The following is a 16,114-nucleotide window of genomic DNA, read 5'->3' as shown; positions in this document are numbered from 1 at the left end:
ACTGTGTAGTGTATTGTATTATTGTTTGTTTGTCTTCCCAGTCAAATCCTGTCCTGCACTGGTCAAGCCTCTGAACACCTCAACTCATGTCCAAACTCACCCTGACTTTCTATATACAGTGCCTTGCGAAAGTATTCGGCCCCCTTGAACTTTGCGACCTTTTGCCACATTTCAGGCTTCAAACATAAAGATATAAAACTGTATTTTTTTGTGAAGAATCAACAACAAGTGGGACACAATCATGAAGTGGAACGACATTTATTGGATATTTCAAACTTTTTTAACAAATCAAAAACTGAAAAATTGGGCGTGCAAAATTATTCAGCCCCCTTAAGTTAATACTTTGTAGCGCCACCTTTTGCTGTGATTACAGCTGTAAGTCGCTTGGGGTATGTCTCTATCAGTTTTGCACATCGAGAGACTGACATTTTTTCCCATTCCTCCTTGCAAAACAGCTCGAGCTCAGTGAGGTTGGATGGAGAGCATTTGTGAACAGCAGTTTTCAGTTCTTTCCACAGATTCTCGATTGGATTCAGGTCTGGACTTTGACTTGGCCATTCTAACACCTGGATATGTTTATTTTTGAACCATTCCATTGTAGATTTTGCTTTATGTTTTGGATCATTGTCTTGTTGGAAGACAAATCTCCGTCCCAGTCTCAGGTCTTTTGCAGACTCCATCAGGTTTTCTTCCAGAATGGTCCTGTATTTGGCTCCATCCATCTTCCCATCAATTTTAACCATCTTCCCTGTCCCTGCTGAAGAAAAGCAGGCCCAAACCATGATGCTGCCACCACCATGTTTGACAGTGGGGATGGTGTGTTCAGGGTGATGAGCTGTGTTGCCAAAAAGTTCAATTTTGGTTTCATCTGACCAGAGCACCTTCTTCCACATGTTTGGTGTGTCTCCCAGGTGGCTTGTGGCAAACTTTAAATGACACTTTTTATGGATATCTTTAAGAAATGGCTTTCTTCTTGCCACTCGTCCATAAAGGCCAGATTTGTGCAATATACAACTGATTGTTGTCCTATGGACAGAGTCTCCCACCTCAGCTGTAGATCTCTGCAGTTCATCCAGAGTGATCATGGGCCTCTTGGCTGCATCTCTGATCAGTCTTCTCCTTGTATGAGCTGAAAGTTTAGAGGGACGGCCAGGTCTTGGTAGATTTGCAGTGGTCTGATACTCATTCTATTTCAATATTATCGCTTGCACAGCGCTCCTTGGGATGTTTAAAGCTTGGGAAATCTTTTTGTATCCAAATCCGGCTTTAAACTTCTTCACAACAGTATCTCGGACCTGCCTGGTGTGTTCCTTGTTCTTCATGATGCTCTCTGCGCTTTTAACGGACCTCTGAGACTATCACAGTGCAGGTGCATTTATACGGAGACTTGATTACACACAGGTGGATTGTATTTATCATCATTAGTCATTTAGGTCAACATTGGATCATTCAGAGATCCTCACTGAACTTCTGGAGAGAGTTTGCTGCACTGAAAGTAAAGGGGCTGAATAATTTTGCACGCCCAATTATTCAGTTTTTGATTTGTTAAAAAAGTTTGAAATATCCAATAAATATCGTTCCACTTCATGATTGTGTCCCACTTGTTGTTGATTCTTCACAAAAAAATACAGTTTTATATCTTTATGTTTGAAGCCTGAAATGTGGCAAAAGGTCGCAAAGTTCAAGGGGGCCGAATACTTTCGCAAGGCACTGTATGTAAAACCATATTTGATGAAGTCTGGGTGGTATTTTCTCTTCTTGACAGGGACTGGGTTGTCTGCCTTGTTGTTGACATGGGAAGCAGCAGTAGAAGAAGAGGGAGCTACACGTTTTAAAAACTTGTCCATGATTTCACTCTGACAGCTAGCCTACATGAGTTAAATGACAGCTAACTATCCACATGTGCAATGCTTGCAGAACACATCTGCATATTTAGCTGTCAATCAAGCTAGCTGTCAGAAGAAGATCTGTATTATCTGATTGGACGTGTCACATTTTAAACAAAACAATGTGGCAGAATGAAATGTTTATTGGATCAGTGTGTCAAATCAAATAGTTTATTGGTCACATACACATATTTTGCAGATGTTATTGTGGGTGTAGCGAAATGCCTGTGTGTGTGTCGAGAAATCTGTCATTTCATTGGATCAGTGTGTGTGTGGGGGGTGAGAACGTTATTGTATTGGTCAGTTAGTGAGTGCATCACAAAAGCCCTCAGAGTGATGCACTGCATGTGTTATGGCTCATGTACACTAGTACACGGTAAATTGCTGAGTGCCGCTTAGGCCACTTTGTCAGCTTATAGCAGCATGTTATATTGTGTGTCAAGAATTCAGCACTGCAAGTTTGTATGAAGGTCTGGTTATTAAATGGGTAAATAGTTTAATCCATTCTCCATTTCATGAATTTATTCACAGGTAAATAGTAATATGCTCTAAAACGCTCTGGTGACAAATACACTTTGCTGCCCTGTTTCCAATCGTCCACATGGCTGGGGGAACCTATTCAAGCAAATAAATATATATAGAATTGAAAAAGAACTGATGTATTATTAGCTAAATAGCTAACGTAAACTCACATAAACTCGTACATTGCCTTGGTCCGTACAATTGCCCTTATTTTAGCGCCCCAAAAACGTAATACTTCCAGATCAACTGTAATGTCAATACCATTGTAAAGCACAATTTCTCCCCTTTCCAACAGAATCCATTACATGACCTAAACGCTGCCCGTTTCTGCATAATTCAACAAGGTAATGAGCCCGTCGGGTCTTTTTAAAAATGGCGGGTGGGGAAGCGAAACTAATGCGTGATAGTGAGAAGGAGAGATGAGTGGGAAAATTGCTTTTTTTTCACTCGATCTGTCCAACTTATCACCTTATTGCCTCTAAAATGTAAATAAAACACTATAAAGAGTTTATATAATGTGTCATTACATACCTATTTGAAGGTTTGTGTCGAATTTGAATCGGGTTTAGGGCGTTGCTAAAGTGATCTTAGAAGTAAACAGCGGCTTTGAGAATGATGATCGCATGCAACGATGATGAAAAAAATGCCTAGGTATCCCCCCTTACCCCCATCACTGTCCATTTCTTGTTTTGAAAGGATGATAGAAGTGCTACACCAGGTGGTGAGAGATTATAAGACAGAAATAGTTGCTTTATGCGTTACACGTCAAGATGTAATAGAGGGTCATTTTTTAAAACTTTTCTCCTATACTATAGAGCCATTACCATGTTGATCAACGCTTGAATAGAAACCTAGTTCACACCCCCGACTTTGACGTCAACAAACAATCCCATTAGTTTTCTTTGTAGCCTTGTTTGAATCTTGCGGTTGCGCACATTTGTACGGAATGGGGTGGGTTTACGTTACAGTGCAAGCTAACTCAAATGAGCAGCTAACGTAACTAGCTAGCTATCTAGACAACTTTACACACTGTATAGATAACGTTAGATAGCTAAGTGAATTAAATATCACCAGCTACCTAACTTCATATTGGCTAGCTATCTTGACATATTTATCACTGCTAAAAACAAACTCCAAATGTATTTGTAGGTAGCTAGCTAACAGCCATGAAGGAGGGTGAAAGGATAGCAGCCCCAACTGTCAAAGTGAGAGAGAAGGTTATTCTGGATAGGGCATGTACATTTGTGTAGTTCCAGTCCCTAAAAGTGAGGATGGAGATAATAGTAACATAATATTCAGTGCGGTCTAATGAAGTCTGTTTCTTGTGAGGTTTTCTGTCCTCAGATACAGAGAGCTGTGAAAGCCAGTCTGCAGATGAATAGGTCCCAATGAAGAGCAGTGGTTCTCAGTCCTGGTCCTGTGGACTCAAAGGAGTGCACATTTTTGTTTTTGCCTTAGCACTACACAGCTGATTCAAATGATCAACTCATCATCAAGCTTCAAGTGGTATTTATGTATTCATGCTATCCTTGATATGATCCTGCTATTGTCACATGCTACCCATGCACATGTGTGTGCACATGCATCTATCTATCCAATGTTATCATGATTTGTTTTAAGTGATATTACACTTTAGTAAGCCACAATGACCTGGTGATGTAAAAGTTGAATAATGACATTATCTTCCATATTCCTACAGATACCTTTCGGTGACCAGGGCTATCTGGGACTGCCTCCTGGAGGAATTCAGGAGGCAGCAAGAGAGGCAATATGTGTGCGGGAGATCTTCACCTCCTACTTCTTTGAAGAGGGTGATGTTCCCAGGCAACACCATAGACTACACAATACACAACCAAGAGCCATCCACATTGCAATAAGAGTATTATTCCATGTATGTATCTATGTCAACTGCAGTTATTAATTTCCCAGTTGATCTCTCCCTTTGATTTCTACTTCTCAGGTCAGGGTGCTGTTTAGGTAAGGGTGTGATGTATGTACAAAAACAAAACAGGCCATTTTTATTGAAAACAAATTGAACAATTAGACACCTGATAACCCACACCTACACACTCATGTATCAATCTGATTGATGGATTGTGTTGTGTAGTAAGCAGGCTCAGGTGGATAACTGTGGCTCCTTCCACCTTCAAAGAATAGGCAAGAGGGCCAACCATGGAGAATAGCAAGACACTTTATTATTTCTACAACTACTCTATATTATTTGTCCTCATGTGTCTGTGCTTGTTTTTCAAGATACAATAGTCTGCTGCCACTTAGTGTGGACACCAGGTGAGGCCACACACACAGATTACTGTTGAACACTGTCTCTTTAACTACCTTATCTTCTCAATAACAGTCTCTCTCCTTCACTTCACCCCTCTCTCTTCTTCTACCGAAATCCAAGAGGTTATATCAGCTGTGTCAGTGAAACCCTTCTGCACCTGAACTGGCTACATAGAGGGCACAGCATGATCAGAGGTAAGAGGTCACTTGGTCGGGTCAACAGGAAGTATTATTGAAGAGATGCTTTACATTGAAATACAGATAGAGATTTAGTAGTCGCAGAGTTAATGATCTAAGGTCAGTTTTGCATTTCACCTCCTGATGATTATGATGACTGAAGGTGTCAGAATAAAAACACAAAGCATAAACATGCTATCTCTCGCTCCCCATCTGTCTGCAGGTATGTTTTGATGTGAGAGAGGATGCCAATCCCCAGTCGTATCATCGCCACCTCACCAGCTCTTAAGATAACCTTCAGGTCGACTGGGAGTCCAAGGCTGGTTAGGAAACACTATTATGTAATTGTGATGAACTGAGAGAACATTAGGGTAGCACTGTGATCCATTAATCATATGGCGTCTTCCCTACTCCTCTGTTCTTACATCTTTCCCTTAGTCTTTTACACCTCTTTCTTCCTCTTTTTATAATGCACACCAGATGCGCATTGAAGTACAGATTGAACTTGTATTTATGTAGCCTGGAAAAAATAAACCCAGCACAGGACACAAACTAATTTGGGGTTGTTGATTCTGTCAAAGCTTACATTTAAAATAGGATAATGTAGGAGGGAAATCACCGCAAGGTGAAGTCACCATAAAGTAAAGTTAATTCTAAATCACAATCAAGTGAAATAAATCTGTTAGTAAGGTGCATAAAAACTATCTGAGTGCAATAAGTGAAATGCATAAACGGTAGTGGCTCTGCTTTCTATAGAAAAACAAGAAAATACAGAGACCACAATGTTCACAGTTAGAATGGACTTTCTAACATTTCAAATATCTGGGTACAAGATGTCCATAAACCTAAAGACACTGTGCATGAAAAACAAAATAAATGTCATAAACAAATATGAGTACTTACAAACACACTGTCCACGTGATACCCTAACCCCACATGGAACAGTAGATCCTCATCTTACACATACTGCACTGGGAGAAATGTCATATCAACAGATAAGTTACAATTCAAAAATGAAACAAAATACAACAGACTGAAGCTTTACACGAAACAAAATGTAATTTTGACAATTACTCACGCTTTACAGTTGGCACTATGCATTCGGGCAGGTAGCGTTCTCCTGGTATCCATCAAACCCAGATTTGTGTGTCAGATTGCCAGATGGTGAAGTGTGATTCATTACTCCAGAAAATGTGTTTTCACTGCTGCAGAGTCCACTTTACACCTCTCCAGTCGATTTTTGGTGGTGTGCATGGTGATCTTAGGCTTGTGTGTGGCTGCTCGGCCATGGAAACCCATTTTATGAAGCTCCAGAGGAATAGTTATTGTGCTGACGTTGCTTCTAGAGGCAATTTGGAACTCAGTAGTGAATGTTGCAACAGAGGACAGACGATTTTTACGAAATTTGATTCCAACTGACTTCTTGGAAAGGTGGCATCCTATGACGGTGCCACGTTGAAAGTCACTGAGCTCTTCAGTAAGGCCATTTTAATGCCAATGTTTGTCTATAGAGATTGCATGGCTGTGTGCTCAATTTGATACACTTGTCAGCAACGGGCGTCGCTGAAATAGCCGAATCCACAAATTTGAAGGGCTGTTCACATACTTTTGTATATATAGTGCATGATCAGGGCCGGCCCAAGTGTTCTATGTTTTAAAGATAATTTCCTGCAATTCTATACATTTTGCCATTGAGTATAGAGGAAATATTGCCATTTTAAAGCAAGTTTTCTGCAATTCTACACATTTTGCTATGTATCAGAGAGAACGTTCAGCAATTGCATAACTAATTTCATGCAATTTGGGCTAGGGCCAGCTCTGCTCCGACAGCTCACTAACAGCATCACAACAAAACACACATATGCTTTTGTTGAAGTAAATACTTATTCCCCTCTCACACTATCGGTTCCTCAGTGTGGTCTAATCCCGCCCCCTCCATTGTCCACTGCCCACCCTTTTCCCATCGTAAACCCCGTCTCAAAGGCCCTGGTGTGGTATCACTTCATGATTTTGCCCAATAGAACATCCGATGGAGGCAGTAGGCTAGTTGAAACACACACTTTAATCCCAAATCACCCCCTTCCCCTCCATTTGCGTGTTCACGCACAAGCCCCTAAACTGAAGGAGCAAAACTTATAGAGGGTGTTGTAGTATCTAATTAGACCCTCCCGTAGACACTTCTATTGAGCCTGCAACGCTGCCGCCTTCGTAGCGAATTAGAATACCATAAGGAATAGTGTTATTTTTGAGTTTGCGCAATTTCACACAAAAGAATAGGGAAGCGTGAATAATTATATGACACGTGCATTTGTTTATGTCTGATTTCTAGACTTGACAAACACAAAAGATGAGATACCTATGAAATTAAATGTTTAAGTGTTAGCCTACTGATATTTTATTATTTAAAGTGGAACTGAAGTTGATGGGTTTACTGATCCCCTCACCACGCAATTCAAGGGGCTTTATTGGTTAGGCCTTCATTGTAAATAATAATTTGTCCTTAACTGACTTGCCTAGTTAAATAAAGGTAAAAAAAATTGCCAAAGCACCACTCTTTGGAAGTCACCCTTGGAGTTTTGTCAGCAGCACGTGACAACAGAGGGCACTATGAGCGAGTTGGTAGGAGTGAGACGGTGGTTTGGGAATAACCAAGAAGAGCTGCATTCCAAACACTTAAAAGACACACCCTTTCCCCTCAAATGAAGTGGATACTTCTGATGTCTGACGAGTTGACACTTGCAGGGCAAGGGAAGAATGAATTAACTTTAAATGGACCACTGTTGTGTTTTCAGTCATCATTTTGTTAGTGGATGTACAATGATTGCGAATTGAATTATAAGGCATTTCGTGCCCGGAGTGAACATAATTGTACACTCGCAAACTCAATGAAACACGAGAGCTGAGGTGCCTAAATTGCCAATTTCTTTTGCCTGGCTAGTCATTTGGGCTGACTACAGAGATGGCTACGGGGATTTGCCCAAGGGCATAAGGCAAAGTGGAGGAGGGTGCTTTTCATGTGTTTGAAAGTCATTTCTGTGATTAAACTTGTCCCGATCACATGACCTGGCCAGCAAAAAAAACAATGGGCGCGTTCTTATCTCTTGTCAAACTATTTTAAAGTGTGTTGTATTATGGGGATACAAATTGTCTGACTTGCGCCTACATGTCGACTGCATGAACTTGACAAAAATCATGTGATCAAAGTTAATCATGTTTCGACTGCGGCCATCGCTTGCATTGTCAATTGTCAATCAATCAAATCAAATCGGATTTGTCACATGCGCCGAATACAACACACGTGAAATGCTTTCTTACAAGCCCTTAACCAACAAAGCATTTCAAGAAAGAGTTAAGAAAATATTTACAAAATAAACTAATGCAATATATAATAAAAAGTAACAATAAAACAAGGTTATATACAGGGGGTACCGGTACCGAGACAGTGTGCGGGGTACAGGTTAGTCGAGGTCATTTGTACATGTAGGTATGGGTAAAGTGACTATGCTTAGATGATAGACAGCATGTAGCAGCAGTGTAAAAACAAATGGGGGGGTGTCAATGTAAATAGTCCGGGTGGCCATTTGATTAATTGTTCAGCAGTCTTATGGCTTAGGGGTAGAAGCTGTTAAGGAGCCTTTTGGTCCTAGACTTGGAGCTCTGGTACCGCTTGCCTTGCGGTAGCAGAGAGAACAGTCTATGATTTGGGTGACTGGAGTCTTTGACAGTTTTTGGGGCCTTCCTCTGACACCGCCTAGTCTATAGGTCCTGGGTGGCAGGAAGCTTGGCCCCAGGGATGTACTGGGCTGTACGCACTACCCTCTGTAGCGCCTTACGGTCAGATGCCTTGCAGTTGCCATACCAGGCGGTGATGCAGCAGGTCAGGATACTCTCGATGGTGCAGATGTAGAACTTTTTGATGATCTGAGGTCCCATGCCAAATATTTTTCAGGTGTTGCCGTGCCCTCTTCACGACTGTCTTGGTGTGTTTGGACCATGATAGTTCATTGGTGATGTGGACCCCAAGGAACTTGAAACTCTCGACCCGCTCCACTACAGCCCCTTCGATGTTAATGGGGCCTGTTCGGCCCACCTTTTCCTGTAGTCCCATGATCAGCTCCTTTGCTTTGCTTACATTAAGGTAGAGGTTGTTGTCCTGGCACCACACTGAAATAAGTTGTGAACATTACAGTGTTTTTGTCTGACCCATGTGAGGGTGACTGAAACAGGAACTGCTGCAATTCATGTATAGAGTGGATATGTACAAAATAATGTGATGTTTGAGGTTCTCTCACACCAATTGATTGTACAATGTACACATATATATATTTTCAGTTTGTGAGTGTGTAAATATGAGTGTTGGAGACATGTTTATTTGGACATAATAAAGAAAAACTTTTGTAAACAATGGGAACACTGCCATTTTGCACTGAGCCTTGTGTTTGGAAAACCACATCAGTAGCTAGGTTTCCATCCTATTGGTGACAGATTTTCATGCAAATATTATGAGAAAAAAAGAAGGAACCCGCACACTGCTCTTGATAGTATCACTGCTCTTTAATAAGCTTCACGTATTGGCCTCATGGTCTTCATCAGAGCGTTTGTGAGTAAAAAAAAACGTCATCACCCCTAGCCTCACCCACATCTGTTCCACGCATCGAATGGGGTTGGAGTCGATATTATACAATCGGCATAAAGAGTGTGTTTCCACCAAACTGACTTGTTATTAAGTCAGTGCACGATGACATAGTTCACACAAAATGTACTTTTTCGCTTACGTTTTCATGTACCAAATAAAAATCTAAAGTTCAATGTGTTTCAATCGCATTTTCTACTCCGCCGCTATTTTTGTACAAAAATTAAAATGCAACTGTGTCTACTCTGGTCTTGACACATGTACTCTAGCCAACAGCTCACAGATACAGTGAGGGTAGGGTAGGCTACATGATGAGTTTACTATGGATAAGACCGAGAATATTTATGTAAAAAACAACAACATATATTACAGATAGCTATGCGCACACTCCAGCACTAACATCATTTACAAAACAAAGCATTTGTGTTTAGTCAGTCTGACAGATCATGGGCAGTAGAGATGACCAGGGATGTTCTCTTGATAAGTGTGTGCATTACACCATTTTCTTATCCTGCTAAGCATTCAAAATGTAATGAGACCTTTTGGGTGTCAGGGAAATGTATGGGGTAAAAAGTACCTTATTTTCTTTAGGAATGTAGTGAAGTAAAAGTTGTCAAATACCTAAAAAAATAACTTACGGGGGCCTCCCGGGTGACACAGTGGTCCAGAGACTCTGGGTTCGCGCCCAGGCTCTGTCGCAGCCGGCCGCGACCGGGAGGTCCATGGGGCAATGCACAATTGGCCTAGCGTCGTCCGGGGTTAGGGAGGGTTTGGTCGGTAGGGATATCCTTGTCTCATTGCACACTAGCGACTCCTGTGGTGGGCCGGGCGCTGTAAACGCTAACCAGGTCGCCAGGTGCATGGTGTTTCCTCCGACACATTGGTGCGGCTGGCTTCCGGGTTGGATGCGCGCTGTGTTAAGAAGCAGTGCAGCTTGGTTGGGTTGTGTTTCAGAGGACGATTGGCTTTCGACCTTCGTCTCTCCCAAGCCCGTACGGGAGTTGTAGGGATGAGACAAGATAGTAACTACTAACAAATAAAAAAATAAAAAAAATACTTAAGTAGTACTTTAAAGTATTTTTACTTAAGTACTTTACATCACTGCTGTCACTCAGGAGTAAAATGGAGAAATACCCTGCCTCACTCAGCCAGTCAGCCAAGTCCCAGATTTCACAATCTTCCATGTGCCATAATGACTCACTTCCAGAACTCGGCTTTAAAACAGCTCTCCTCACAGCGGAAGATTCAAACTCGCCACAGACAGAGAAGGAAGAAGAGAAAGAAAAAAAGAGAACTCGCAACCGGACTGACAGTAAAGAGAAAGATATAACACACTTACTTGTTACCAGCGAGATAACAACACACTTTATTAGAGGATTTCTAGTAGGATCATCTGTAACCCCAAGATGAGCATCAGAATGTCAGCCAGCCTTGTCGTTGTGCTCCTGGCCCTCCTGACCATTACTGAGGGTGAGTTTATATTATTACCTACATCACTCTGACTCAATGCATTGACACCAATGGACATTAATATAATGGTTATGAGCAGTAGGATTACTATTTACCTTTATATACTGTACTGTATCTTGTATCTTATTGTACATACAAATACATCTGCATCTCTCTCTATATATATGAAATATATACTGTATATATACTTTATATATGCCATTCAACACACGCTTTTATCCAGAGCAACTTACAGTCATGTGTGAATGACTCTCTCTTATCCTCTCTCTAACTAATCAAGTGTGTTTGTCATCACGGTGGATAACTGTGTATTCCTTCTACCGCTGACCCTTGACCTCTTACCTCTTTCAGGGATGAGTCTGAGAGGCATGGGGGCGGACCTGCGATGTCGCTGCATTGAGACGGAGAGCAGACGCATTGGTAAACTCATTAAGAAGGTGGAGATGTTCCCTCCCAGCTCGCACTGCAGAGACACTGAGATCATGTGAGTCCTGCTGCTTCCTGACTATAGTCATATTACACTGGCAAATGCTTACTGTAAAATATGGTTATTATATTATGTTGACATTAAATGTGGTTACTATATAACGTTAACTTAAAAATATATAACTTCAATTAGTCAGCCCTACTCCCTGACTACCATCCAATTTCATTAGCTAATGCTGACAGTAAAATATAGTTTTTACCAAGTTTCATGATTGTCTGACTGTGCTGTGTGTCTGTCCTGCAGTGCCACTCTGAGCAAGAGCGGTCAGGAGATTTGTCTGGATGTCAGCGCTCCTTGGGTCAAGAAGGTCATTGAGAAGATGCTGGCCAAGTAAGTACTAGATAGGCTGTATGAGTTTAAGGATGTAAACCGACCTGTTAAAACCACACAGACCTTCATCTTTCTTTATCCCGAGCTTGGGGAATTTTCTTATCTAGCTTCACAAAAAGTTCTGAATCAACTTCACATGGGCAATTATATTGTAATAACATAATCTTTTATTTTCCTCAACAGCAACAAATGAAGAGGGGGAATCATTCCATGAATAGTCTGGAATTCTGAACTGTTACAAGATACAAACCAAATAAGTATTTATAAGATTGATAGCCAGAATTCTATCATTTTCTATCCAGGTTGAAATACAATACTAGATTTAGAGTGGCATGAGACTTTTAAATGAAGAGACAGTCGGTTTCTTATATACAACCAAGTACTATGTACTAAACTTATATTTTATTTTTTATTTATCAATAGTTTTTATTTTGTTGAGATTTACATACATTCCAGTTGTATTGGAATGATTTCGTAATGAACAACATCACATCCTACTTGACCCTCAAACGTATTTATACAAACCTCATTATATTTATTGATATATTTATTTAGTTGCCTATTTATTCATATGAAACTGTTGAATCATGTTGAAACTTCTACTTCAATTCAATTACAATAAATGTGTGGAAAAATCCTCTGAAATCTGTCTCTCGCTGTCTCTATTTCCTGATTATAACTATTACTCCACTTCTAGAATTCAATCACAGCTTTTTACAACAGCTGGACTTAGACACGCCTTATGGCACTTTTCCCTGAAGCAAGGGAGTGTAGAGCATTGTAACAACAATACTAACAAGCAATCATTCAGTAAAAAGAACGACATCTCCTCAAACTAAACCAAAAGTTTGATTTCCATTTGACAGGAAAAGGGCAATTAATTGTTTCCTGTTCTACACAGTGGCCAATGAGCTTGGCTTGGATACAAGTCACTTTAGACTACCCCCATTCCAGAATGGATGATTGTACTTTGATTTTATGTTATTTGAGAAGATTCAGATCTCATCAACAAAAATATTTTGCTCGATGAAACTTCTATAACAGACAAATTGATGCAACATATCACAGCGCTCACATTTTTAAATATCTGGCAGTGGAGCTTGGCACTCTTTTGGTCATTACATGATCATAAGGTACATGTGTTTTAAATTCATTATCAACCACATTATCTACATCTCATTGCTTCAAGTTAATTTGCTTTACTTCAATGTTGTACTGGCAACAGAAGATACGCAGAACTGACAAGGTGAAGACAGTGTAGACTTCAGGTGAAGACGGTGTAGACTCCAGATGAAGACGGTGTAGACTCCAGATGAAGACGGTGTAGACTCCAGATGAAGACGGTGTAGACTCCAGATGAAGACGGTGTAGACTCCAGGTGAAGACGGTGTAGACTCCAGGTGAAGACGGTGTAGACTCCAGGTGAAGACGGTGTAGACTCCAGGTGAAGACAGTGTAGACTTCAGGTGAAGACAGTGTAGACTTCAGGTGAAGACAGTGTAGACTTCAGGTGAAGACAGTGTAGACTTCAGGTGAAGACAGTGTAGACTTCAGGTGAAGACAGTGTAGACTTCAGGTGAAGACAGTGTAGACTTCAGGTGAAGACAGTGTAGACTCCAGGTGAAGACGGTGTAGACTTCAGGTGAAGACGGTGTAGACTTCAGGTGAAGACGGTGTAGACTTCAGGTGAAGACGGTGTAGACTTCAGGTGAAGACGGTGTAGACTTCAGGTGAAGACAGTGTAGACTTCAGGTGAAGACGGTGTAGACTCCAGGTGAAGACGGTGTAGACTTCAGGTGAAGACAGTGTAGACTTCAGGTGAAGACAGTGTAGACTTCAGGTGAAGACGGTGTAGACTCCAGGTGAAGACAGTGTAGACTACAGGTGAAGACGGTGTAGACTTCAGGTGAAGACAGTGTAGACTTCAGGTGAAGACAGTGTAGACTCCAGGTGAAGACGGTGTAGACTTCAGGTGAAGACGGTGTAGACTTCAGGTGAAGACAGTGTAGACTCCAGGTGAAGACGGTGTAGACTTCAGGTGAAGAGCTGGTTAAAGGTGTTTCAAGTGATGTGCGTTTGCAAGACAGAGGACGGGAAATCTAGTCTCAGTGCGAGCTGAAATCATTTTGAAGATCATTTAGAAAGTTAAGACGAAGAAAATGTACAGTAAACCTTGCTAGGCATTTCCCCTAATACCATGCTATCCACTCGCCTAAGAACTTTATGTACAACAAGGAGCTTCAATGAGCAATCAAGATAACATGGCACTTCCTCTTTCACCCGAACTCAGCTCTCTCTTTTATCCTCACTCACTTCTCGCTTTGATCCTCACCGCTCTCTTTGGGTCTCAGCCTCTCTCTACCCTGAACTTAGTGGTGTGCAGGCAAGTGTCCGTTCACATAGAAGTTGCGTGTGACCTTGGGCAGGGTGACTCCGATGCCATCCTGCTCTGGGGTAAGGATGATCTGGAAGCCCAGACGAGTTCTCCTGGAGCAGAGGGAACATGTCCAATATGTCATCCTCCTCATGGCGAGCAGTCATTTGATACAACTGTATGACAATCATAAACTTGTGTCGAAAATTAAATGTATATCTTTCCAGAATTGTCACGTTCACTGTCATCAAACTCCCTGTCATAGATGAGCCAAGGTGCAGCGTGCGTGTAATTCCACATCTTTAATAAAGTGAAACCTTCACAAAAAACAGATAAACAGAAACCGAACGTGACGCAACCGTGGCGCACACAAACACACACAGAAAATAAATAATTACCCACAAACACAGGTGGGAAAAAGGCTACCTAAGTATGATTCCCAATCAGAGACAACGATAGACAGCTGCCTCGGATTGGGAACCATACCCAGCCAAAAACAAAGAAATAGAAAACATAGAATGCCCACCCAAATCACACCCTGACCTAACTAAATAGAGAAATAAAAAGGCTCTCTAAGGTCAGGGCGTGACAAGAATGTAATAATTACAGTGCATTTGAAAAGTATTCCGACCGTTTCACTTTTTCCATATTTTGTTGTTACAGCCTTATTCTAAAATGTATTAAATAGTTTTTTCCTCATCATTCTACACACAATACACCATAACGACAAAGCGAAACAATTACAAATTAAAAACAGAAATGTAAACCTTATTTACATAAGTATTAAGATATTTTGCTGTGAGACTCGAAATTGAGCTCAGGTGCAACCTGTTTCCATTGATCATCCTTAAGAGGTTTCTACAACTTGATTGGAGTCCACCTGTGGTAAATTCAATTGATTGGAAAAGTACACACCTGTCTATATAAGGTCCCACAGTTGACAGTACATATCAGAGCCAAAGCCAAGCCATGGGGTTGAAGAAATTGTCCGTAGAGCTCCGAGACAGGATTGCACAGATCTGGGGAAGGGTACCAAAACATTTTTGCAGCATAGAAGGGCCCAAAAACACAGTGGCCTCCATCATTCTAAAATGTAAAGAAGTTTGGAACTACCAAGACTCTTCCTAGAACTAGCCACCCAGGCAAACTGAGCAATCGGGGGATCAGGCAGGTGACTAAGAACCCAATGGTCACTCTGATAGAGCTCCAGAGTTCCTCTATGGAGATGGGAGAATCTTCCAGAAGGACAACCATCTCTGCAGCACTCTACCAATCAGGCCTTTATGGTAGAGTGGCCAGACAGAAGCCACTCCTCAGTAGAAGGTACATGACAATCCACTTGGAGTTTGGCAAAAGGCACCTAAAGGACTCTCAGACCATGAGAAACAAGATTCTCTGGTCTGATGAAACCAAGATTGAACTCTTTGGCCTGAATGCCAAGCGGCACGTCTGAAAGAAACCAGGCACTGCTGGGGTTGTTTGTCAGCGGCAGGGACTGGGAGACTAGTCAGGATCGAGGGAAAGATGAACAGAGCAAAGTACAGAGAGATCCTTGATGAAAATCTGCTCCAGAGCTCTCAGGACCACAGACTGGGCCAAAGGTTCACCTTCCAACAGGACAACGACCCTAATCACACGGCCAAGATAACATAGGGGTGGCTTCGGGACAAGTCTCTGAATGTCCTTGAGTGGCCCAGCCAGAGCACAGACTTGAACCAGATCGAAAGTCTCTGGAGAGATCTGAAAATAGCTGTGTAGCGACACTCCCCATCCAACCTGACAGAGCTGGAGAGGATCTGCAGAGAAGAATGGGAGAAGCTCCCCAAATACAATGTGCTGAGTAAAAGGTCTGAATATACATTTTTATACATTTGCAAACATTTTTAAAAACCTGTTTTTGCTTTAATTTTTTTGTATTGTGTGTAGATTGATGAGGGGGGAAAAACGATTTA

At 41.5% G+C, this 16,114-nt stretch overlaps 1 protein-coding gene and 1 long non-coding RNA gene across 2 annotated transcripts; one reads left to right on the top strand and one right to left on the bottom strand.

Annotated features, from left to right (window-relative positions):
• The first annotated feature begins 10,753 nt into the window (after positions 1–10,753).
• On the top strand, positions 10,754–12,437 carry LOC109883089 (permeability factor 2-like). The gene is made up of 4 exons (XM_020475138.2): positions 10,754–10,971; positions 11,323–11,455; positions 11,702–11,788; positions 11,972–12,437. The coding sequence occupies exons 1-4, from the start codon at positions 10,908–10,910 to the stop codon at positions 11,979–11,981; spliced, it is 294 nt and encodes a 97-aa protein (XP_020330727.1). The 5' UTR covers positions 10,754–10,907; the 3' UTR covers positions 11,982–12,437.
• Positions 12,438–12,559: 122 nt separating this feature from the next.
• Positions 12,560–14,544, bottom strand: LOC116374474 (uncharacterized). Its single transcript, XR_004210430.1, has 2 exons — positions 14,102–14,544; positions 12,560–13,903 (listed from the first exon to the last, which is right to left on the bottom strand). It is a non-coding gene; the product is annotated as an uncharacterized LOC116374474 (long non-coding RNA).
• Positions 14,545–16,114: the final 1,570 nt, after the last annotated feature.

Source organism: Oncorhynchus kisutch, linkage group LG6 (assembly GCF_002021735.2).
Source record: "Oncorhynchus kisutch isolate 150728-3 linkage group LG6, Okis_V2, whole genome shotgun sequence".
NCBI lineage: Eukaryota > Metazoa > Chordata > Actinopteri > Salmoniformes > Salmonidae > Oncorhynchus > Oncorhynchus kisutch.
Note: the sequence above shows the minus strand (reverse complement) of the source record. Positions and strands in the feature narration are given on the sequence as shown.

Coding starts and splice junctions, on each gene's coding strand:
- LOC109883089 (XM_020475138.2), top strand. CDS start 10,908: ATGAGCATCAGAATGTCAGCCAGCCTTGTCGTTGTGCTCCTGGCCCTC. Junction 10,972..11,322: donor CCTCCTGACCATTACTGAGG/GTGAGTTTATAT, acceptor TACCTCTTTCAG/GGATGAGTCTGAGAGGCATG. Junction 11,456..11,701: donor TGCAGAGACACTGAGATCAT/GTGAGTCCTGCT, acceptor TCTGTCCTGCAG/TGCCACTCTGAGCAAGAGCG.